Source organism: Fusarium vanettenii, assembly GCF_000151355.1.
Source record: "Fusarium vanettenii 77-13-4 chromosome 7 genomic scaffold NECHAsca_9_chr7_10_0, whole genome shotgun sequence".
NCBI classification, from domain to species: Eukaryota; Fungi; Ascomycota; class Sordariomycetes; order Hypocreales; family Nectriaceae; genus Fusarium; species Fusarium vanettenii.
This window is the reverse complement of record NW_003315875.1, coordinates 587,142-609,235: the sequence shown is the minus strand read 5'-3', so window position 1 is coordinate 609,235 and position 22,094 is coordinate 587,142. Positions and strand designations below refer to the sequence as shown.

Sequence of the window (22,094 nt, the reverse complement as noted above, 5' to 3'; positions counted from 1 at the left end):
TCTATCCCCGATGATAGGTCTGTGGCTTGTGCCTTGAGTCGTAGTATTTTGCCTGGGATTCCGAAGCCTTCTCCTAGTGTACCCGTGCTTGGGTCCGTACGCGGCCTAGCATCATTAAGCGTTCGGCGATGCCTTGCACGTTCGTCTCTATCTTTATTAGGACGTATTCCACATATCTCGGGTGGTAGCTAAATAGCGCTTCTATTGGGGAGACCCCGATGGTTAAGTATTTGCTGTTATTATAGGCGAAGGCAGCGTCTAGGAGTTGTATCGCCTACCTTTCGGGCGAGTCTCCTGTATATACTCTTAGATACTTCTCGAGTGTCTGATGGGTGCGTTCCGTCTGACCGTCCGTCTGCGGATAGTACGCGGTTAATAGTCGGCGATGGATCGCCCGTTCTTTTATAAGGTCTGCCCAGAATTTGCTGGTGATTAGCTTGTCTCGGTCGCTAACTATCCCTTCTGGTGTGCCGAACCGGCTTTCTACGTGCTTATATAGGAGAGCTGCGAGCTCTATGGCTCTTAGCTTCTTCGTCGTTAGTATAAATAGCACGAACTTGGTTATCCTATACATAATAACGAGAATCGCGTTATAGTTGCCGCCGTTACTCTGAGTGCTCGGCGGAAGCCTAGTTATAAAATCGAGGCTAATCTCTTAGAATGGGTGTGATAGTAGTGGTAGGGACTAGAGTTTCCCGTAGGGTCTATGCCTCGGAACTCTGATGCCTTGGCATATCGGGTAGCTTTCGATGTACTCTCGGATATCTTCCGCGATGCCCTGCTAGTAAAACTTCCTCGAAATGAGGTCAAGTGTCTTTTAGGACCCTATATGACCTGCTCTCGGGTCGTCATGGTGTTAGCGAAGGATCTCTATCCTCATGGCTCCTTAGTCCGGGATGACTAGTCGTCCCTTATAACGCAATAAGTCTTAGGAGTCTATTGTGTATCCCCTGCGTTCGCCGGCGGTTCCCCGAGCCTTTGCCGTGAAGTATTGATATTGTTGGTCTTGGCTCTGCAGTTCCTTAACTAACGTCTCGAACTTCTTAGAAGGCTGGGAGAGAAGTGCCGTTTCGCCCTCTATGAGCTCTCTTATGACCGGGCGTGGGATATACTACTCCGGAACAGTAACCCCAGCTGGAGTCAGGTCCCCGGAGGCTCGCCGAGAGTCCTCTACCTGCTCAGCAGTCCGTGGAGCGTCTGCTCTCTCTGTCTTCGCCCGTTGACATCGAGTCATAACAGCAGATATCATATAGTGAGTGGTGCTCTTCGGCTCGTGCTCACAGGAGGGGGGGGGACCCCTCATCATAGCCCTTACTGCGCAGACGTATATAGATGAAATACTCGTCTTGCCTTCAAGCGCGGCGATGCGTCGCTAAGTGGGCTCCGGCAGCTCGTATATGAGCTCTAGCTTTTTGGCCAGTGTGGGTAGGACGTCTTCGTAGGAGATCTCTCCTTTTATGTAGTCTAGTCTCCTTGAGAGGCCATCCGCAGGGTTCTTCGTGCCCGGTCGATATTTAATATCGAAATCGAATGCGGATAATCGGTATACCCAACGGGCGAGTCTGCCTCGCAGATCCTTTGCCGATACTTCGACGACACCGGTGAGCGCCTAGTGATCCGTCAGGATAAGGAACTTCTCTGAAAGCCCTTGCAAGTAGTGTGCCCAATGTTCAAGGCTCTCGATAATTGCTAGTAGCTCTTATTGGCCCGTGGCCCACCGTTGCTCTTGGTCTTGTAGCTTCCGCGACTAGTAAGCGATCGGTCGCCATTGGGTATCGACTAACTGCGTTAGGATGCCAGAAATGGCTCTCGCTGAGGCGTCTGTTTCTACCCTCGTTGGTAGTGACGGATCCTAATGTCGGAGAATCGTCGCGGAGCAGAAAGCGTGCTTGAGCTGTTGGAAGGCTTGTTCTGCCTCTGATGTCCATATGAACTCGCCGCTCTTCTTTCTATTCTTACTCCCCTTTAACAGGGACGTAATCGGGCTAACGATCGCCGAGTAGTGCGCGATGAATTTGCGATAAAAGTTATAAAACCCTAGGAATACCTATATGTCCCTGAAGCTAATTGGAGCCTCCTACTCAGAGATTGACTTGACCCTGATGGGGTCTATCTTGACTCCTTCCTAGGTAATAATATACCCAAGGAATTTAACACTTTATTAGTAGAATTCATACTTAGATAGCTTGCCGTATAGCTGTGCTTCGGCGAGCCATCGTAAGACCTCTCGTAGGTGCTTGGTATGTTCCTCTCTTGTCTGTGAGTAGACGAGGATGTCATCTATGTAGGATATGCAATATATATCTAATATGTCGGCGAGTGATCGGTGAATATACGCCTGGAATGTAGCCGGTGCGTTGGTGAGCCTAAATGGCATAACCGTGTATTGGAAGTGTCCGTATCTCGTGCGGAATGCTGTCTTCTATCGGTCTTCTTCCGCGACCCTTATGCGATAGTATGCATTACGGATATCGATCTTCGAGATCTATTTTGCTCCTGCGAGCCGGTCTAGGAGGTCTCCAATGAGGGGGAGTGGGTAATGGTTCTTAATCGTGACCTTATTTAACCCTCGATAGTCTACGCATAACCTTATTCCTCTGTCCTTCTTGGGAACGAAGAGGATTGGGGCACCCGCTTCGCTTACTGAATGTTCGATCCGACCATTCGCTAAGTTCTCGGCGAGGTATTCCCGAAGGGTGCCGTACTGGGCCTCATTCATGGGGTATAGCGGCCCATATGGTGGTTTGCTTCCTTCGATGAGATCGATCCTATGGGATGCCTCTGGCAAGAGCGGCATCCCCTTGGCCGCATCCTCGTCGAAAAACCCTTCTAAGCCTTCGAGTTCTGGAGGGAATTCGTTTTCGTCTTCCCTTCCGGTGTCCGATAGCTCGCCGAGCGTAGCTATGCTCCTTTCCTCTAGTGAGAGGGTAGCCGCAATGTGTAGCACATAGGCTGTTTCATGGTTCTCGATGATGTCTCGGAGAAGGGACTCGGGGTCTGCGAGCGCGATCTCTTGATAGTACCACGAGTTAACGGCATAGTTAATCACGATGCCTTCCTGGCCCATTGAACGGTAGGATAGGATCATGTTATGCCTCCCTGACCTAGTATTAGACCCTGCGAATACTCGCTGTACCTTCCGCGGGTTCCCGCCGTTATTAATAAGGAAGAAGGTAAACTAGTAGGCGTTTCCTGGGTTTGTTTTATCCCCCCTAAAGGATTCTAGCCCTGGGGCAGCGTAGTCCGTTGCAGGTTTGAGCCTTAGCCTTCTGACAAGGTCTATATTGATTAGATCGATCTTAGACCCTGTATCGAGGAGTATATTTAGTTCTTCCTCGGCGAGCCCTCGGAGAGCTAGTCCTTTGGCTCGGGCGGTCTTCCCCGTAGGTACCCATTTGATAGGGGTTATGGATGGAGGGATGGGTTCTTCCTCTATCTATCCTAATTTTCCGAGTTATCTAACTTTTCTCCGGCGCGGGTATGGTTAACCTTCGCCGAAGGGCCGCCTCTTCTAAGAGGGGCTTGGTTTACACTAGTTAGTTTCTTTAGTGGGCAATCTGGTGCCTTGTGTCCTAGTTGGTTGTAATTATAGTATCTAATCGCCGCAGGTCTCTCACCGCCATATGGGCGACGCGTCGCCGATGTAGGTGTATTGGAACGGCTCTGGTTCCCTCGTGGGTGTTCTGACCCTGCTCTTGATGGAGGTCCCGAGGATGAGCTTCCCCTAGGGGTTCCCTTGTAGCCTCCTCGATGAGGGGAATGGTGTCTCTTCGCCGAAGGCTCGGAGACGTCTGGCTTATGCTTCCTCTTAGCCTTATTGCTAGCTTGGGACCAATTCTAGATACGTTCTGCCTTATTGGTAATGTCTCTGGCCCTATCTAAGGGCCACTTGATCCGCTTAAGCTCTCTCTTGACTCTTGGTGCCAAGTAGTAGAAGAAGTGGTGGGCTGCGCCCTTATCCTCTTCCCATTTCGTCGGCAATGTATCGCGGAGGGCACGCCATCGCGCGAAGTATTGCAAAGGGGTTTCTTCCTTCCCCTGCATAATGACTATGAGTTGGTCTCTCGCCTGCCGTTCTTGCAGTTCTGGATCAATGTGCTGCCTCCGCATAAATGTAAGATACTCTTCCCAGGAAGGAGGATCTATCGGCAAGCCTGCGGCGTGCGTTCTCCATTCCGTCTGGAGGGCATAGCTAAGCTTGGTCATAGACCATTCGATCTATTGTTGGGCCGTGGTATTAGGTCTTATCTGGTTGGCCGATTTAATAGCCTTGATCTAGTCATCGACCTTAACCGCACTAGTATGTTTAGCTAGGTGCTTGTAGTTATACGTCGGGGGCTTCTCGTAGTCTTTTCGGTGAGCTGGCGCCGGACGATCAATGAGTTGTATTAGTATCTGGTTCTGCTGTAGTAGTCTATCTAAGATTATCTGTTATTGTTCTCGTTCGATTCGTCGGCGGCGTCGTCGCTCCCTTCTTCGTGACCTTCGCGACCTCCCTAAGGACGAGGAGCCTCCTAAGGATCCCGACGATAAACTCGCCCTTCTTCGGCGTCGTGTCGGCGGCGTGTGCTCTCTAATAGGCACTGCACGTAGCATAGGTGGCGTATGCTCCTCGAAGGGCATTGTAGCCGGGGTGTAGGCCCTTGGCTGTTGCTACTCGTTACCTAGTAGGTGAGTGATCTCTTCTGAGTGTCTCGAAGAGTGGCCTCTGTATTCTCGCGGAGTCGTCGGGAGGGTATCCGTGATAGGGGTTGTAAGCTGCTCCCTACTCTCTCGGATTAGCTGTTCGAGGTCTTCCACGTTCGTGTGACCTAGGACTCCTGGTCCTGCAGCTATGCCGACGGGTGGCGTAGCTGTTTGCCTCTCTTGCTGCAACCCCCTTGGATTGTCTTCGCCAGCCTGGCGCTGAGCCATCGGCTGCTGTATGGTAGGGGTATTCCTGTTGGACCCGTCCATCTTGATAACGTGCTGATCTTCCGTATAGGTAGAAGTTGAAGAATTGTAAAGGTGTGGGCCCGATAGGCACGATCAGGATGATATCAGAGATGAAAAGGTAGGTTCCATATATTGATGTGACTTCAACTTGCCGAAGCCTCTGCGAGCCTTCGACGAAAAAGAGTTTTACGTGGCCTATGGCCTACTTGTTATCCGAGGATTTCCCGACCTGCCGGCGATAGCCGGCATGACCCGAATACTCTTACACCTTCTTAGGCTACTACGCCTAGTCGGTCTATACTCCGGTAAGAATATTGCCCCTTATATAAAGGGGGTAATCGACTAATATAAAATGGGCTCTAAGCTTAGCTACTTTATGCTTAATAACGCTAAGAGTAATAATACCTGCCTAGAGGCGCTCGCGAGATAATTCCTAATAGATATTAACCGACGCCGCTTATATTATATCGGCTATATTATTAACCTGGTTATCTAGGCCGTTATCTTTAGCTTAAATATTAGCAAATTCGAGATAGAGCTTCATAGGGCTATGGATGAATTTAGTTTTAATATTTAGGCTAAGAAAGGGGCTATCAGTAGACTCTATAACCTCGCTACCTATATCCGCCGGATAGACCAGAGATAATAGGCGCTTCGGCGTTTCTAGACTAAGCTCGCAGGGGACGATACTATATTTATATTAGAGATTATTATTAATAGTAAGATACGCTAGAATTTAATTTATAGTATAATTAAACGTTATATAATATTCTGCCTTTATTACCTATGTTAGATATTTGCTAACTCTAGATTAACTTATCCTAGTACTTAAGCTGCGTAGCGCTATCGAGCTCTATTAATCTCATTGGCAAAAACCGAAAAATAATCTAGTCTATTATGACTTAACGAAGGATTTCCTTAATGCTGCGGACTAGGCTAAATTAGAGTGCTTCTATGACTTCCTAAAGCTATTTTATATCTTTATAAAGACTATGGAGGGTAATACTAGTAAACCGGGCGTAGAGGGCGGGTATAGTATAATATAGGAGACCCTTAAGATAATGGATTACTTATTTATTAAATTTAAGTAGGCCGCGGAGGAAACTTAGTTCGAGGAGCCCTCTTATTTTAAGTCAGGAATTAATTGCGGATAGGCGAAGCTTAAAGATTATTATATTAAATTGGACCATATACCTATCTACTGAGTAGTATTAGCCCTTTACCTATTATATAGGTATAACTACTTTAAGCGGCATTAGAAAACCGCGATAGATAGACCGCAATAGTATAACGATATATAGTCCGCCGTGGGTAGCCTATTTAGCGAATACGCCCGATAGGCTAAAGTTAAAGCTTAAGCTTAAGTAGGGCTTTTAGAAGGCGAAGTCGATGAGATTAAAGCTAATATTAATAACTATAGTTTATTTAGGAAAAGATTAATCTACTCCTTGAATACGCAGCGAAAGAAGGTTAAGGTAGTTAGCGAGCTTAATATATTTTAGATACGGCTAATTTACGCCTATGATCTCAATATTATAAACCCTCTTAAATAGTGGAATCGATATTAATTAAAATATCTAGTTTTATATCGAATAGCATTAGATCTATTCTCGATTCCTAGCATAAGTTCTAAATACAAAAGGGTATTTAGCTAGACTAAGAAAATAATTATAGATAAGCGTAACTAGCTAGTACCTAAGGTAGTCAAGGCCGATTAGCTTTAAAAATAGTAGCTAATAAGAGGGCTAGTAATCTAAGTTCATTAGTAGTGCCTCCGTAGAATAGTAAAAAGGGTTTTATTATATCTAATAACTATTTAGGGAATTATTTTAATTGCACCGGTTGAACCTCGGTATGGGACTATTAGACCGACCTAGACTAATTGGCAGCGCACCCAGATAGACCAAGACCGACCGACCGGGAGCCTTAACCAACCCAAACCGACAGACCGAAGGGGCCGGTCTAGGTCGGTCGGTTTGTTAGCCACACTGCTTAGACCCATGAACCTTTCAAATGTTCCATTAGTGGTAGTTTTCGCTTTCTAAAGATTAAGCTATTGGAGGGTCCTGATGATGGCCTTAAATTCCTTGATGTTCGAAGGGAGGAGGCGAAGTTTCACATGCGGGGTTTGAGGAACATAACTCTAGAGGCATTGTTGTTGGCGGGAAGTGAACTTGAGTGTAATTCAAGAGTTGTTTTTGTCGATACGAGAGAAATGTGTGCGCCTTGTTTTTTGTCGCAACTCTTAAACGTCTCCTGTGGGAAAAAAGCAAGGCCATCTGGATAGTCAAAGGCTTGGTTTCAGGCATGGAGGAACAGTACTGGGCTTTGCACCCGTAGTGCAGGTGTCTTGCATGCTTTCCTCAGGACGCTCACTAGGATATGGACGTGAGCATTGCTGGTAATGAGCCCTGACACACGGAAGGTGTCATTCAGCGCTCGTAAAACTCTCGGTGCAGCATTACATGCTTAGAGTTGTCGCATACATCATCACCCTGCAACATCAAGCGCTATGGTGAAACACACCCTCTCCAGAGACTCGAGCACAGTTAGGTAGCACAAATTTGCGTTCCATCGACTGTGTCTCACTCGACCAGAGGTGCCCCTTGAGGTCTGGCAAGTGTCCGTGGACGCACCACAAAGGTATTTGGCCAACTCCCCTGTCTGGTACAGAGGTACCTTCAAACAGCGGCCACGCAGTGGCGCGCCGCCACGCAAAGGTGCAACGACGCGTTCCTCGCGAGACGCGTCTTGCAAGGGACACCTCAACCGCGTTCTGATCTTGGCGGCTGGCTCAAAGAGGCAAGGCGAAGCGAAGTCCCAGCCACCCAATTCTTGTAAATGAGCTCTTGCATAACATACTCACAAAACCTGACCGCATCACATCATTAGGACAACAGTCGTGTTGTGTTCGCGTTCAACACGCGTGGATGGTGTGCATTGGGCATTGCATAACTCGGCTATGTGGACATAAAATAAAAGTATGACATGTCGCTCAATTGTCCAACACTTGATTTCTATTCTACTTATGCATTTTATCCAACTTCTACTCCATACCATCTTTACTCAACAACCCACATTCACTTGGTGGTCGCCATAGGGTAGCAGCATCATTCACGACCGTCATGTAGTCAACTCCCATTAACCCTCCATTAAGTAATTTGTAGACAATTCTGAACCTGACTCCTGTATGGCTGGTTTGTTAGACGGCGAGGCATGTGAAATGTCTCAACGAGTGCAAGTGTGTTATCGGTGGGCTGAAAACATAAGTTGCATAACAAACAGGGTGTGAAATCTCAGCCAAGGACACTTGAGCAATAAGGCGAGTTATGGCATTAATTCTTACTAATCTTTAACCCAAAACCAAGAGCTTTTTTTTTTTTTACTGTGGAGAGAACTATACGTAGTGCACGGAATCATGGGGGGTTAATCGTCACCCCGTCGCATGATCTCTTCTCCAATATGCTCGGCCAGACGAATGCGTCACAAGATTACTTACATGCCTTATACCTACAAATTCACGGTCGGAATCAAACGTACATATTCCTGGCACATCTGAGTGAAGGAGTTCAGTCCTCACCAGTCAGCTGCGTAATATGCCCACTCCTCGGATATCGTTTCAACGCTGACGTGTAACTATTGATCATTAACGAGTGCACACAGGGATATATAAGGCCTTTGAAATAGTATTTCTAGCAAAATAGTCGGTCTGAAAGAGTACATGAGGTGAAGTAAAAAAAAGTATGTGCTTGATAGCAGGGTCGTTCGCAGAGCAACCACCAAGCTGCGTTTATTACATAGCCCTTATTGCCATCTCCTACTTCTCTGCAGTAGTCTCCTTGGGTACAGGCTTTCTTGCGGTGACCACAATCATGGGCCAGTAAGCATGGATGCTCTTATTACGCATGTCTTGCTTGGCCTTTGCAGCAAGAACGTTGACCTCCTCAGCCTGCCACCCGAGTCCTCTCGTCAAAGCCGCCATCAAAAAGCCCTGGAGGCCTGCTACTATGTTTTCATGGTTCCAGATGCCTAGTTCCTTGTACTTGGGGTCCCGTGGCCATGTGTTGGAGGGCCACTTGAACTTGTACTCTTGAACATCCTCGAAGCCAGCTTTCTCGAGCAGCCCCCCCAGTTTGTTGAGGTCAATGAACGCGCGCCCAGACTTGGCTGCAGCTTCACCGAGATGCTTCATAGACTGGAAAAGGGCATGTTCCGGTGCGAGGGTGCCATCGTCAGAGAGAGGGAGCGTGAATTCTTGGAGCTCGATGTAGCCTCCTGGCTTGAGATTTCTAGAAAAGGTGAACACCAACCTTCGGGGCAAATGGGACACTAAGATGAGGGGCTTACTCAAACGACTTTCGAATATAATCTTCCCAGTCAGATATACTGGAGTTATTCATCCGGCTATGTATGTAGTCGAACGGTTGCGAGTATGTCCATTCCTCATCCCAGTCATCAATCTCAAATCTAACATTAGGGGGGACACTTTGATCTTGGTCAGTTTCTGCATGTAGAGGGATCATCCAAGGCTTTTGCTCACAATTGAGGTTGACTTGGTGAGAGATCAATACCGATAACCTGCAAGACAAACATGTCAGATGAATGAAGAAGTTGATCAACACTTTGGGTTCTGACCTCTGCTTCGGGATGCTCGTCTCCAAAATCCATGGCCCAGATGCCAGTACCAGTACCAAGATCGAGAACTCGTCCAACCTTGGCATCAGGCTTGTTGGGTGGAGCAAATCCCAACTTTCCATCAAGAGTGAGGTAGAAGATGTGATGCTGGAGGTCTAGGAAGTTGATGTCAGCCAGTGGCAGGCTATCATAAGGGCATATAACTTACCTAGTCTTTCGTTCTCGGCATCATCGTTGGGAAAGTGATACTCTGGACGCAATCAGCTCATTTTGCCCCTAGAGCAGCCTTCAAGGCCTAAGCAAGGGGGCAATCAACTGACTTCCATCGTGGAACTTGTGATAAGTTCTACCGTTTTCCTTTCTATAGTCTAGAATGGAGCTACTCAAGCTCGCCGTCGAGGATGCCGTGTCCTATCCCAAACCCGGGTTAGCCTAATAGAACTAGCGACGATCGCGGAGGTGGCGGATGATCCGGACCTCGTTGTCGCCATAGGTAGAGTCATGGTCGTCCGGCTCAATGATTTCCTGCATATTGGTGTGGTGCCCTTTCACGGCTTACTGTAATACGTCTCGTCAAAGAAGCGTACGTAACCTGAGAGTTTCTGGAGTTGCTGTGGAGAGATTGAAAGAAAGAATGATGTGGTTCTTGAACAAAGCGGGGTTTGAACAGACGATTTTCCTTCACGCCCCGCCTGTCATCCGTCTGTGGTTGGACCGAAGAGCTGACAGGGGCAGAGTGACTCTTATTGGCTCTCTGGTAGTTTGTGAAGACGATGGTGCAATGGGCCAAACTCAAGTTATCAACGTCGATGCAAGACATGTAAATGTGCGTCTAGAGCTTTAAGTTAATGGATCTCATGTCTCGAATTCACTGCCTTGTTGGCCCTTTAATTTCTGCTAGTATTGGCCGCGTTTTGGAGTACCACCCTGTCAAAGAACTGTCCCAAGACCCAACCAGTCTGTGCAGGAGTAGCCTTGGCAGTATCCGTAACAGCCTTAGCAATAGCAGTTTTTTGGTGCTGGAATGTTCTGAAATTGCTCAAACGTCGCAATCAATAGACCGTTAATTTCAGAGTTAGGGCAAAATCGCTCTCGAGTAAATTTGATAAGACCTCACCTGCATTGTTTCCCCTGGCATCTCCACCTTGGAGTAGGAGCACCTCTCTTCTAGACAACGTCATCTGAGGACCCTAACGCAAATAGTCTCTTTTATTTCAAGGGATGACATTAAGAAAGAGAAGCATTTTACTAGAGATATATCTCTAGGCCGAATGGACGTCGGGGAAACGCTCCATCCCCCGTGTGGTGAAGGGTCGACAACAGTGCACAACGACACAGAAAACAAAAACACGGTATGTATTAATAGATAACGAGGATCCTGATCGTTTTGATTGACGAGCTGCAAAACCACGGATATGGCTATGTAAGGCTCACATCACAGCAAATGATGACTTATAATGAATTTTGGTTGAGAGGATCAGATGAACAGCGTTATACGGCTTCTGTCCATTCACTTATAAATCCGTGGCTTCCAATGTTCGACTCTTCCTCCTGAATTGCTATCTTCTTCATGTTTAATCCTGAATTTCAACCTTGAACCTGTTTTCTGCCAAGTCTCTTCTCCTCATCGCCACCAGCGCGTCACAGGCCACTCACTGCTCAGGCCACTCACTGCTCAGGCCCCGACTGTCCCCACGCTGTTTTCATCAGGTCTTCAATACGAGTAGGTGAAGGTGACCTCCCCTCAAAGACCTCAGTGAGGTTCAGCTGGCCCTCGATCCTATCCAGGTCGTACGCTCCGAGGGCTACACTGGCCTCAAGATCAGCTATCAAGGCCCGAATTTGCTTGAGACCACCCGGGAATCGCTGAGGAAACCGTTCAGCAATGGCGCAATTTTTAGGAAGTAAGAGGCTTTCGTGCTCTAGAAACTTGGAGACTGGTTGATACTCGACAAGAAATGGCTGACCCGTGTATTTCTCAAAAAGATGCACAAGGCTTTTCAAGGTGACGGTGCTTGCAGTTGTTGTCATGACTCTCGGCCATTTCTCCAAGTCAAGCGCCAGGGCAGTATAGTGAGCAACATCCGTAGTGAGGGACATGGACATTTTTGCCTCGCCATCATCTGGAAGGACTGCAACTTGGTTGACGGGGTCGATAAGGAAGCACAGCGGTCTCAGTGGTGTTGGGAACTTCGGCATGCCGTAGTAGTCCATGAACATGCCGGGATAGATGTAACTAAACTCAAGACTTGTCTTTTCGAGCGCTCGTCTACCGGCCAAGTGAAACCTCTTGTTCGAATACGGCACTGCATCGCCGAGATCATAGTCGATATTGAACTCGGACGGTATGAAGCGTCTGACAGAAGAGGCTTTATTGGCGGCCTGTATCAACTGTAACTGTGCATTGCATGCGCTCTCGTTACGAAGGCTGAAGGCGCAGATCACCACCTCAACTCTGCGCATATCCAGGCCTTCAGCGAGGACATCAGTGCTCGAGTAATCAGTATGAATGAAAGGGACATAGGATTTGCCAGTCAAGGGAGACGCTCGCTCCGGAGAATCAGCTGGTGGCTAGGATAGTCAGAATGAGGCATCAAGTGGCGGAAGTTCGTGCATGACGTACACCTCTCGATAGCACATATACCTCATGCTTCCCTGTATCAAACAATGCCTTGACGATGAGACCGCCTAGGTCACCAGAGCCGCCGGCCACTACGACAACAGGCATGGTGGTAATGGAGTGTTGTTGTGCTTGATGTTGAGAGAAGAGGCTCACTTCTTTTGTGTGCAGACCCTGCCGTACTTGACTTATCCATGGTTGCCTGGACATGTCGGATTTGAACGAGGCTTGCATTCCGATAGCAGATATGATTGGATCGGCGTCCTGTGGAAGGCTCAAAGAGGCTTGACCGAGGTCAGCAACATCGGCACTTGGCCAAATGTGGGAAATGTCAGGCAGCAGCATGCATCGTGAGAGGTTTCTCGCATTGGATCAGCAAGACAATAGCACATTACTGGGAAATCAACCTGCCAAATTGAAGGACAAAGGATGGCCTCACACATTCATATTGTGTGGCTTTACTTGGTCAAAAGGGGGTTTCACTGCTGATAACTGGGTTAATTGTGGCTTGATCTTGATTCTCCACGTGTGGTTACCTAATCGATGACAGATATTTAGCATACTGAGATCGTAGAGAATCGAGAATGAACGGTACGTATTTCCGGATTTTCGAATGGCCTTGGCCGCTCTTCGTGTGACTGTGTGTGGCATGTACTGCCCACTACGCCAGATGGCGATCAAGAAAATGATTCAAGTAATCCGTTTTCCTAATATCTACCCAGAGTTCCTGAGGATATTAGGCAGTGACCACATGGAAGTACATGTTAGGGATCACGAAGCTGTCAAGAAAACCATATGCCGATGAGGTTTCCTTTTCCACAGGCCCCATGTTCCAAGTAACCTCAGAGCTCAGGCTAACAAGCTTCTGCTGATCGAGTCTTTGAACCATGTGCCGCGCAGCATCAACATGTTTGCGAAGGTCGTCAAGCGTCTTGAGGTCGCCAGGGTCCTCCCCGGGTGTGAAGCAGTTGAAAGAGCCATGTCCGGGGAGAGACTGGCACCAATGAGTGTATAGAATGGGGGTTTGCGCCCAGTAGAATAGGCTTCCATCTTGTAAAAAATATGACTGGGAGCGTCGAGGGAGGCAAGGGTATTGGGAGCGGCGCCGTCGTAGAGGCAAAATGTGTCCATGTGCGAAGATTCAGATCAATATTTATGAACCGTAGAACTTGCGAGTCGTGAGTTTGGTTCAAGGCAAGAAATAACGAGGCAAATAGTTGTTCTTATGTCCTTGCTCCTTCTCTTGATGAGCAATGAAGTAGTGGATTTCCCCCGGCCCCGGAGGAACTCTCTCCCAGGTCAAATCGTACTCGGGATGTATTACCGATTTTATTTTTCAGTGACTGATTCCTTCTCCTACATCTAAATTGCCCTTAGCATGAAGTGGAGTGCAACCTCCGCTTTATGGATGCCTTCCCGGAGACATGGACCTCGAAACTAAGATTCGTGCGTTGATGGGACAATCGAATGTAGCAACTCTTACCCTTTTCGGCTTTGCTCCTCTCGATCTCAATCTGAGTTCAGGCGTGTTCAGGCACTTTTCATTCCGCGAGTCGATGAACAAGGCACGGGCTAACGGGCCAACACGAGTCAGTGCTTGTGAACTGTGAAGTACCTTGAGAGCTTCGGTCAATCTACATAAGAATTCGAGCCATATGCCATTCAATGGTGTTGAGGTTGATCGTCACTTTGGGGCATTCCCTTCCTCCTAATGATCTCGACGGAACCTGCCTGATGCACATTCAAAGATTACAAGGTTCCACAAGAGTCTTGAGACCCTCAGATGATCATATTGTGTTTGGTCAAGTCGAAGGGTCGCATGCGGGCAGTGGTCTTGAGTCATGGTCTGGAAGCTTGCCGGAGGGGTTGACATAGCAGAGAATCAACCCCCCCCCCCCCGAGCCCAGTTTTCTTCCGTGAAGGGACTACCTCAAGTAGTACCGACCGACCTTTGCCTTGAGTCTTGGTAGGGCATACAATATTGTATGATACTGTTGAAATCTCTGACTGCGATTAACAAGTAGAGATTGCTTATTCGTGGATCTTTTATCAAGGGGCTTGAAGATCGTATGTTAAGAGGTACTTCGCTGACGGCTCTCAAGGAGCGAGCATCTCCCTAGCTTCTTGCTACTGTTCCTTTTCTAGCGGGGCACTCGGCGTAGCAAGACGGGGTAGAGCTAGAACATGACAAGATGTTCAGCGACACTCAAATCCTCATAGAGGGTGCCTTGTAGCCCGAAGATGCGCAAGTTTCCTATTTTCGAGGCCAAGCTCTGAGCAGAAAGGGAGAGTGTGAGGCCTACGTCCAGACTCCTTAAAATATTGGGAAACAGCACAAAGGCTCGATCTGGCAGTTTGGCCGCTATCCACACCGTACTCAAGCTTTGGGTCGACGCTCTACTGCTGAGGAAACATCAATTCTTGAGAAGAAATGAATGAGCTTGCGATTATTCTTCCTATGGTCGATAGCGTTTCTAAAAGAGGTCACCATGGCCACTAGCCATATTAACGAATCATTTCATTTTCAGACTCTTTTCATACCCACTATTCTTGGTATCTTGTTGAAGGTGGACCTGTGGTGTGATGGTTATTGTCGACGAATTTTGAACATAAAACATGGGATTAATTACGCGTCAAGTTGTGGCACTTGTCGCTTAGCTCCTTTGTTATAATATGAGAATCCTTCTGACAACCGAGAGGCAAGCTCTAAGCTTACATCACGCTTCAAAACATAGTCAATTTAGAGGCTGTCGTACAGTAAATAGAGCCAATTAGGCCCCCTTATCGTTATGGGGGCCCCTACCTTTTGGGTGGCCTAACGGCCTATTTTTCTGTATTACAGAGGCTCTATAGTTATTACCCAGGAGAGGTTCCATTGCGTGAACTAACGATGCAACTAAGATCCTCAAGAGTCCACAAAGAGACCAATGATGAACCGGTATTACAAAACCCTGCGGGCCCGTTGCTCGCCAAGACGACGCTAGCTACCGTCAGCTTACGGGCTTGCCAGCCCTTCGGATGACTGGGGCGACATCTATTGGCTGGCGGCCCCATTGTTGAGATGCCGTGGCCAGGACCCCTGCTCGGCAACTTGTTGAGGTCTGGATTTCCTTTTTTGAGGCCCTTCGCTCGGCTTGTATCAACCTGCTTGTCCTTCCATTTCTCAAGGGCCGGTTGTGCTTTTCCTTGTTCACAGACTGCAACGACATGTCATGGCCAGAGGTGACCAGTTCGCTGCCGCTGCAGCTGCTGGTAGGTAGCAGCGTCCTCGTTGCAGTCATTTACACGTTCCGCGACGCGTTCTACCCTCGACCCCTGGATTTTATCCCTTACAACGCAGAAGCCAAGGAGCGCATCTTGGGGGATCTCCCTGCCATCAAGGCCGTTGGTAGTGTAACCAATTGGCTAGCTACTCAACCGACAAAGCACCAGTCGCCTCTATTTCAAGCCTTTGTCGCCCCATTTGGCAAGCCATGGGTTGTGGTCGCGGACCATCACGAGGCGGCCGACATTTGCATGCACCGCCTCAAGGAGTTTGACCGAGCCAGAGTCACCATCTCCGTCTTCGGGGGCATTATCCCCGGCGGTCAGCTTACTCTCAAGAGTTCTGATCCCCAATTCCGAAGGAACAAGGAACTTGTCAAAGATTTGATGACACCGTCTTTCCTGGCCGAGGTGAGTCTCGAATCATAGTATTTCCCCCCAATGGATACTAAGCCACGTCCAGATCTCTGCCCCTGAGATTTATGACAAGTTTACTAGGCTTCTCAAGCTCTGGGAGTGCAAGGCTATCCTATCTAAGGGACGCCCTTTTGGAGCATCCCGCGAGATTCACCATGCCGCTCTTGACATCATCGTCTGTGTTGCATTCGGTCTCGATCCTGATCAGACACAGTTGGTTAGGGCTCTCGAGGCTCTTGACGTCGACCACGAGAGTGAAATCAATGCAACCGGAGGCCCTGATGATGAATTCGTCTTCAAGGAGGAACCTCTTGCGGAAGAACTTGAGGCTTTCACCAGAATGTCTGACAGTGTATCCATGAGTATCAGGTCACCTTCGCCCCGGCTGTTTCATTTCCTCTACGGTAACTTTTCCTCTGTCATGAGAAACGCTCGCCGTTTGGCTACACGTTTACAACAACGTGAAATCGCTAATGGCCTTGAGCGCCGACGTACTGGTCAGGCCCAACGGTGCGCTGTGGATCAGATTCTTGCTCGAGAAGAAGCCATGGCAGAGAAGGAGGGGAGAAAACCTGATTACTACTCACAAACGATCACCAGCGAGGTTTGTAAACGGCGGCCAGATATGCTTAGTATGTAGCTGACGTGATCCTTACAGCTGATGACATACCTCATCGGTGGCCACGAGACAACATCTTCCGCCCTGCGGTGGGGAATAAGTTATCTCAGCAGTGATCAGCGTGTTCAGGCTCGCCTCCGAGAGGCACTTGATCTAGCTCACCCCCAGGCTAGAGCTGAGAAGCGGCTCCCTTCACTCGAAGAGATCATCCAGGCCCGGGTGCCGTACCTAGATGCCGTCGTCGAGGAGGTGCTCCGCCACTCACGACCCCTGGCCATGTGCATGCGTGAGGCGCAGACAGACACGCAGATTTTGGGCGCCCACATCCCCAAGGGCACGACAGTCGTGTTCCTAGCTAACGGACCAAGTGTCTTTACACCGAGGATCCAGTTTGACGAGTCTCGCCAGAGCGAGTGGGCTACATCACGAAGGGAGAAGCATCCTGTCAACGATGAGATCGACATAGGGGCTTTCTCCCCTGAGAGGTGGCTTCGAGTAGAGAAGCATGAGGATGGCACCGAGGAGACGGTGTTTGACGCAAACCTATTCCCTATTCAAGCGTTTGGACTCGGTCCGAGAGCGTGTTTCGGTAGGAGGCTGGCATACCGCGAGATGAAGATCTTTTTCACGCTCATAACGTGGAAATTTGAACTCTTGTCGTTGCCAGACGCTCTGGCAGTACCCAAAGAGGTTTTCTCCCTCACCCGAAACCCCAAAGAGGTTTACGTCAAGCTACGATCTCGAATTTACTAGACGTCACTATGCTATCAAAGCTAGGTAGTCAATGCAAAAGATTCATGGCACATATCAGGGAGATGCAAAGTGCCCAAAGTAAGGAGCGCGACTTATAGAGGTAATGACTGTAGAGACACAAAGTTTCCGAGGTAGTGAGTGCCCCAAAAGTAAGGTGAACGAAAGTAAAGATCGAGTGAGAAGCCTCCCTAATAGGCCCTTTCACAGGCTTTCCAGAGTCATCCTCCTATCCGGAGATTTTCAAAAATTGGCGGGGACGACAAAGTTGTTCCAAGGGATCTCCACGTCGACGGCCTTGGCCACCAACTCTTCGAGAGCGGCTAGCTTCTCGAGCTTGTACTTGTTCAGGACAGACTTGTGCTCCGAGTACATCAGAGAGGCCATGAGGCCTCCGAGAGAGGTAATTCCGTTCCTCTCTCCAATACCCAGGACGGTCGTGTCAATGTGTGTAGCGCCAGCCTCAAGGGCAGTAAAGGCGTTGGAGACGGCGCATCCAGTATCATTATGGAAGTGAGTCTCGATGTCGCAGCTGATGACCTGTCGAAGGGTCGAGATCTTTTCATCGACCTCACGCCAGGTGGCTCCTCCCACCGTGTCAGCAATGCCCACTCTCTGGGCGCCAAGACGGTCGACGAGCGAGTACAGCTTAATGATCTCGCTAAAGTCGGAGCGGAAAGAGTCCTCGCCGGAGAAGCGGACCTCGACGCCGTGGGACTGGGCGAACTGGATGACCTCGGTGGCCTTCTTGGCGATCCAGTCCAGGTCCTTGCCGTGGGAGTGCTTCATGAGCTGAGCAGACGTGCCGATGCACATGTTGCTGTGAGGTGTTGTCAGTATCATGTTGACTGTGTTGTATTGTTTTGGTAGACATACATTCCGTCGACGCCAGTCTGGACGGCAATCCTGGCATCATCCATGTTGCATCGAATGTGGCAAAGGATCTTGGCCTTGAGACCCAGCTTGCAGATGGCCTGGCAATCCAGCTTGGACTGCTCAGACGCAGCAGGCGAAGTCAGTTCGAGCTGGGTGGTGTGTCAGTCAAGACATCAATACTGTATAGTGCCGCGTCGACTCACATATTCGACTCCAAACTCGTCGAGAGCCTGAGCGATCTTGATCTTGGTCTCGGTATCAAAATGGGCCGTAGCAAACTGCTCGCCCTCGCGCAGGGTGGTGTCGATGATGCTAAAGTTAGCCAAGTTGACAGAGGAGCGCATCGAGGTAGCTCCAGAGCTGGCACCTCCATCGGTGAGATCGCTGATGCTGTCGGCGAGAGAGTCGGTATCGTCGTCGATAGTTGTAGTTGTGTTCAAATCGTTAATGTCAGGGCTCGTTAGGGAGGCTTCCAGGACGCTGCCGTTGCGTCCTACAGTGAGTTAGCAGAGTGATAGAGAGATGGGAATACCATCACGTACCATTGCCCTCCCCGTCCGAGGCCTGACCAACCCCACCTCCCCCATTGGCACCAGAGCTGCTGCTGCTGGCACCATTGCCCATGGTGTGGCTCGTATGGTGACCCACGCAATGCGTTCCGCTGCTATTGTCGCCGCCGTTGCTGCTGGCGGCGCCTTGGCCCATGGTGTGGCTAGTGTGGTGGGAGATGGGGTTGTTGGCTGTCTGCATTGTATCTGCCTTAGCATCCAGACTATGCAGTGTCTGTTTATGTGTGTGTTTTTTGTGTGTGTATGTCGTCGACAAGTGGTGATGTATTGCTGAGGAGGAAAAGACGGAGGAGAAAGGAGAGGACGGAAGAGCTTGATATTTGCTAGTGACTCAATGGCCGAAGTTCGGACCTATCAGTGAGTTCCCCGCACTTCCACTGAAGGCACTGGAACCCTGGACTGAGGTGCACTGAAAAGCTGGCGGGCCGCCTGCACCGCCTGGAACGCGCTACCGACGTCGCTAATGCAGGGCGGAGGCCGCTTTTCAGCTGCCGGGCAAATCAACAGGTAAAATGACGCAGCCAAGCCCTGCAGCTTGCCACAATAATTGGGCCTCAAGGCATTGCCGAGGGCGTGACGACACCTTTTTTCCTGCCTGGCCTGGTCCTTTTTTTTTTCCTTGAAATTTTTTTCCAATTTTTCCGCTCACGTTTTGCCGCCCGCCCTTTGCTTAACAATTCCCCCGCACACCCAATCTGATAAGATCTGATTAATCTTGGGTGGCCTCACCGCTCCCTTTGGCCTCTCTTGCCTCCATTGCCTTCATTGACTTGTATTGCCTCTATTGCCTCTAGTACTGTACTCCGTCTGTTGCCCAAACCGCCCGGAACAGTGACGTGCATGTGCTATTGCAGAAGATCGTCCCTGTTGGCGGACAGGCGGAGTCGCTTGGAAGGGGCCACGTATCATGGCGTTTGGGGTACAGCAGCTCGGTGTGGACGCACATGCTGTTGCACTGCCGAGAGCGATGTTCCGTGCTCAATGTTGTTCCCTCGTGAGAATGAATACAGTCGTATTGCACCTGGATAGTCTGAGATCTCGATGGTTTGGGGGTGGGAGATGGTGTCACCGTCAATTGTCCATTGCTGGCTTGCTGTGGCTTCTTCACCCAGCCATTTCCCCTGCCCATACTACGTGGTACTGTACTGTACAAGGTTTGTGGCGCCAGATATGGTTTGCACCTCATGAGCTGTTGGCTCTGGGATTGGTAAATTCATGCTGATCAAGAGAAGCTGAGAGATGCAACACAAGGGAAGATGTAGGGTATCTAGATTGTGGTTGTGGCTGTTTGGTAATTGCCTCACATCATCATTTCACCGTGAGAGGCTGAGGTTCAAAGGTCTTGAAGCAGCCATCGAGATGAGTTCGTCCATACTTAAGGGTGTCTACAGACGCTACCAAGGATCTATCGCGTCAAATTGATCAAGAGGTGGCTGAACGAGACGAGTTCAGTTATGCGCACATCGTCATCGACACCAAGTAGACGAGTTGGTCGCTGATCTAGTCATCGCGGCGCCGTCAGCACTGGTACAAGGCGCTGTAGGTGTGTTCGGACTGCTCAAGACATTTCTTAACTAATCCTCGTTGACTTTGGAACTTCTCAGCTGTTTCCAAGGATTGGCGCCCCCAGGGCAGTGAGGTAATGAGGGTGCTGAGAACCGCCACTGGTGGTCATAATGGAACCATCGCAAAGCCGCACAATCGTAGCGCCCCGATCTTCCCGTATTTTCAATATGTATGAGCAGTCCAAGGTAATGGCTTTGTAAGCTTACAAAAATCGATCTGATAGCAATGCACCTCCTCGGCTGCAGGCCACTAAACAGGTACAGAGCATGGGCTGCAACGCAATGTACGTGTTCATTGAGGAAACTGAATCCGATCGGATTCTTCACAGGTTAAACCTCGGCCGTTTAGAGGATGAAAGTCGCTTACAGTACCTAATCTGAGTCGTTGAGCCGACAGCTTCAGAGGCTGCTTGGCAACCTCCACCTCTAACAATGTTATGGCTCGGTGTGAAGCAGCAGCTAAGCAGCAAAGTCAACTATTATTGGGAGCAGTTAGGCAAGGTTTATCAATCGATAAATAACCTTAATATATCGACCTATCAGGCAAGTTGCCTCGGAATTCACAGCATTTGTTTGGCTCATCTTGTCATGTATGATAAGGCGGCCGCCTCACAATCCTGGTCGCGATGAATAAACCAGACGAATCGGAGAGTAGTTTATTATGGCATGGGCAAGGGTTATTGACCAACCTCCCATCATTGTTGGAATGGTGCTGACACGCCCAGCCAAGCACGGTCACATTGCCCGCTGCATATCTGACCTAGCCTAACAAGGCAAATCATCTCACATCACATCATCCTGTCTTACCATCCTTGAACTGTCATTGACGGTTACTGTCACGGATATAAAGAGGTTGCGTCACCTCGCACAATCTCAAACAACCTCAACTTAAACCAACAACCAACCATGGCTACCGCATGTGAGCTCATCCAAGAAGATGATCCGATTGGACCATCAAACGACACTCCGCCCTCCCTAAAAGAGCTCAAGGCCGTTGAGAATATACCGGTATTCGACAGCGAGGGCGTCGAGCGCCCGTTCAAAAGCCTTTACAGCGGACCGGGATCGGCTCGCCGTGTCTTGGTCGTCTTTGTGCGCCACTTTCTCTGTAGTGTACGCGCCTCTGGCCCCAAGTGGTGGTTATTAGAGCACCATCTCTAATCTCGATTTCTAGACCAGCTCAAGCTATGTCAAGTTTCTATCCGAGGAAGCCAGTCCTGAGAAGATTGCCCCCTCCAACACGTCCATCGTCATAATTGGAAATGGGGTTCCCGAAGTGATAAAGATGTACATCGAAAATACAGGCTGCAAGCACCCTGTCTATGTCGAACCAACAGGCAAACTGTTTGAAGGATTGGGTATGATCAAAACATGGGTTGAGGGACCGGCCACGAACTACGCTTCAGAGTCGTCAACTTCGGCCTTCTTCCATGCGGCGTCCAAGCTCGTCCGGGGACTTCTAGCCGGTTATCCTGCGACCAAGGTCGGACAACCAAACCAACAGGGCGGCGAATTCCTGTTCGAGGGCGGCGAGGAGGCAAGGATGGTGACATGGTGTCATCGCATGAGGGTCAGTCGAGACCACACCCCAACTGAGAAGATGCTCAAAGTTGTATTTCCGGAGAGTTAGAATGTTTTTGGCCTTTTAATAGTGAATTCTGCTTATGGCTAGCCAGATGGTGAATGTGATTAAAACGCGGCTCTGTGCATCTGGATTTATACGTTCTTTGCTCTATAGGCATCACCAACATACCTGACTGTGGAACAAATTAGGGGGCACGGGACAACAAGGATAGAACAGAAAGACAAAAAGTGGGAGGATCAAAGATTTTCAGGGCCGAATC

General features: G+C 49.2%; 6 protein-coding genes across 6 annotated transcripts; 2 read left to right on the top strand and 4 right to left on the bottom strand.

The window, feature by feature from the left end:
* Window positions 1–4,275: 4,275 nt before the first annotated feature.
* NECHADRAFT_82721 (uncharacterized protein) lies at window positions 4,276–4,956 on the bottom strand (the record flags this gene model as incomplete). The annotated part of the gene is made up of 2 exons (XM_003049099.1): window positions 4,276–4,418; window positions 4,665–4,956. 2 exons carry the CDS (start codon window positions 4,954–4,956, stop codon window positions 4,276–4,278), a joined length of 435 nt encoding a protein of 144 aa, XP_003049145.1.
* A 3,650-nt stretch (window positions 4,957–8,606) lies between these two features.
* Window positions 8,607–10,191, bottom strand: NECHADRAFT_62422 (uncharacterized protein). Its single transcript, XM_003049098.1, has 7 exons — window positions 10,048–10,191; window positions 9,891–9,981; window positions 9,779–9,820; window positions 9,571–9,725; window positions 9,476–9,513; window positions 9,283–9,420; window positions 8,607–9,224 (listed from the first exon to the last, which is right to left on the bottom strand). Exons 1-7 carry the CDS (start codon window positions 10,099–10,101, stop codon window positions 8,753–8,755), a joined length of 990 nt encoding a protein of 329 aa, XP_003049144.1. The 5' UTR covers window positions 10,102–10,191; the 3' UTR covers window positions 8,607–8,752.
* Window positions 10,192–11,463: 1,272 nt separating this feature from the next.
* On the bottom strand, window positions 11,464–12,298 carry NECHADRAFT_7302 (uncharacterized protein; the record flags this gene model as incomplete). The annotated part of the gene is made up of 2 exons (XM_003049097.1): window positions 11,464–12,134; window positions 12,196–12,298. Coding segments are annotated over 2 exons (774 nt in total), but the record flags the coding sequence as incomplete, so codon positions are not given.
* A 3,099-nt stretch (window positions 12,299–15,397) lies between these two features.
* Window positions 15,398–17,243, top strand: NECHADRAFT_45102 (uncharacterized protein; the record flags this gene model as incomplete). Its single annotated transcript, XM_003049356.1, has 3 exons — window positions 15,398–15,865; window positions 15,918–16,475; window positions 16,530–17,243. The coding sequence occupies 3 exons, from the start codon at window positions 15,398–15,400 to the stop codon at window positions 17,241–17,243; spliced, it is 1,740 nt and encodes a 579-aa protein (XP_003049402.1).
* Window positions 17,244–17,483: 240 nt separating this feature from the next.
* On the bottom strand, window positions 17,484–18,866 carry NECHADRAFT_104905 (uncharacterized protein; the record flags this gene model as incomplete). The annotated part of the gene is made up of 4 exons (XM_003049096.1): window positions 17,484–18,060; window positions 18,117–18,265; window positions 18,320–18,609; window positions 18,686–18,866. The coding sequence occupies 4 exons, from the start codon at window positions 18,864–18,866 to the stop codon at window positions 17,484–17,486; spliced, it is 1,197 nt and encodes a 398-aa protein (XP_003049142.1).
* A 2,290-nt stretch (window positions 18,867–21,156) lies between these two features.
* Window positions 21,157–21,880, top strand: NECHADRAFT_45126 (uncharacterized protein; the record flags this gene model as incomplete). Its single annotated transcript, XM_003049355.1, has 2 exons — window positions 21,157–21,363; window positions 21,458–21,880. 2 exons carry the CDS (start codon window positions 21,157–21,159, stop codon window positions 21,878–21,880), a joined length of 630 nt encoding a protein of 209 aa, XP_003049401.1.
* Between the last annotated feature and the right edge of the window lie 214 nt (window positions 21,881–22,094).

Coding starts and splice junctions, on each gene's coding strand:
- NECHADRAFT_62422 (XM_003049098.1), bottom strand. CDS start 10,101: ATGCAGGAAATCATTGAGCCGGACGACCATGACTCTACCTATGGCGAC. Junction 9,982..10,047: donor CTACCTATGGCGACAACGAG/GTCCGGATCATC, acceptor GGTTTGGGATAG/GACACGGCATCCTCGACGGC. Junction 9,514..9,570: donor ACGAGCATCCCGAAGCAGAG/GTCAGAACCCAA, acceptor TTTGTCTTGCAG/GTTATCGGTATTGATCTCTC.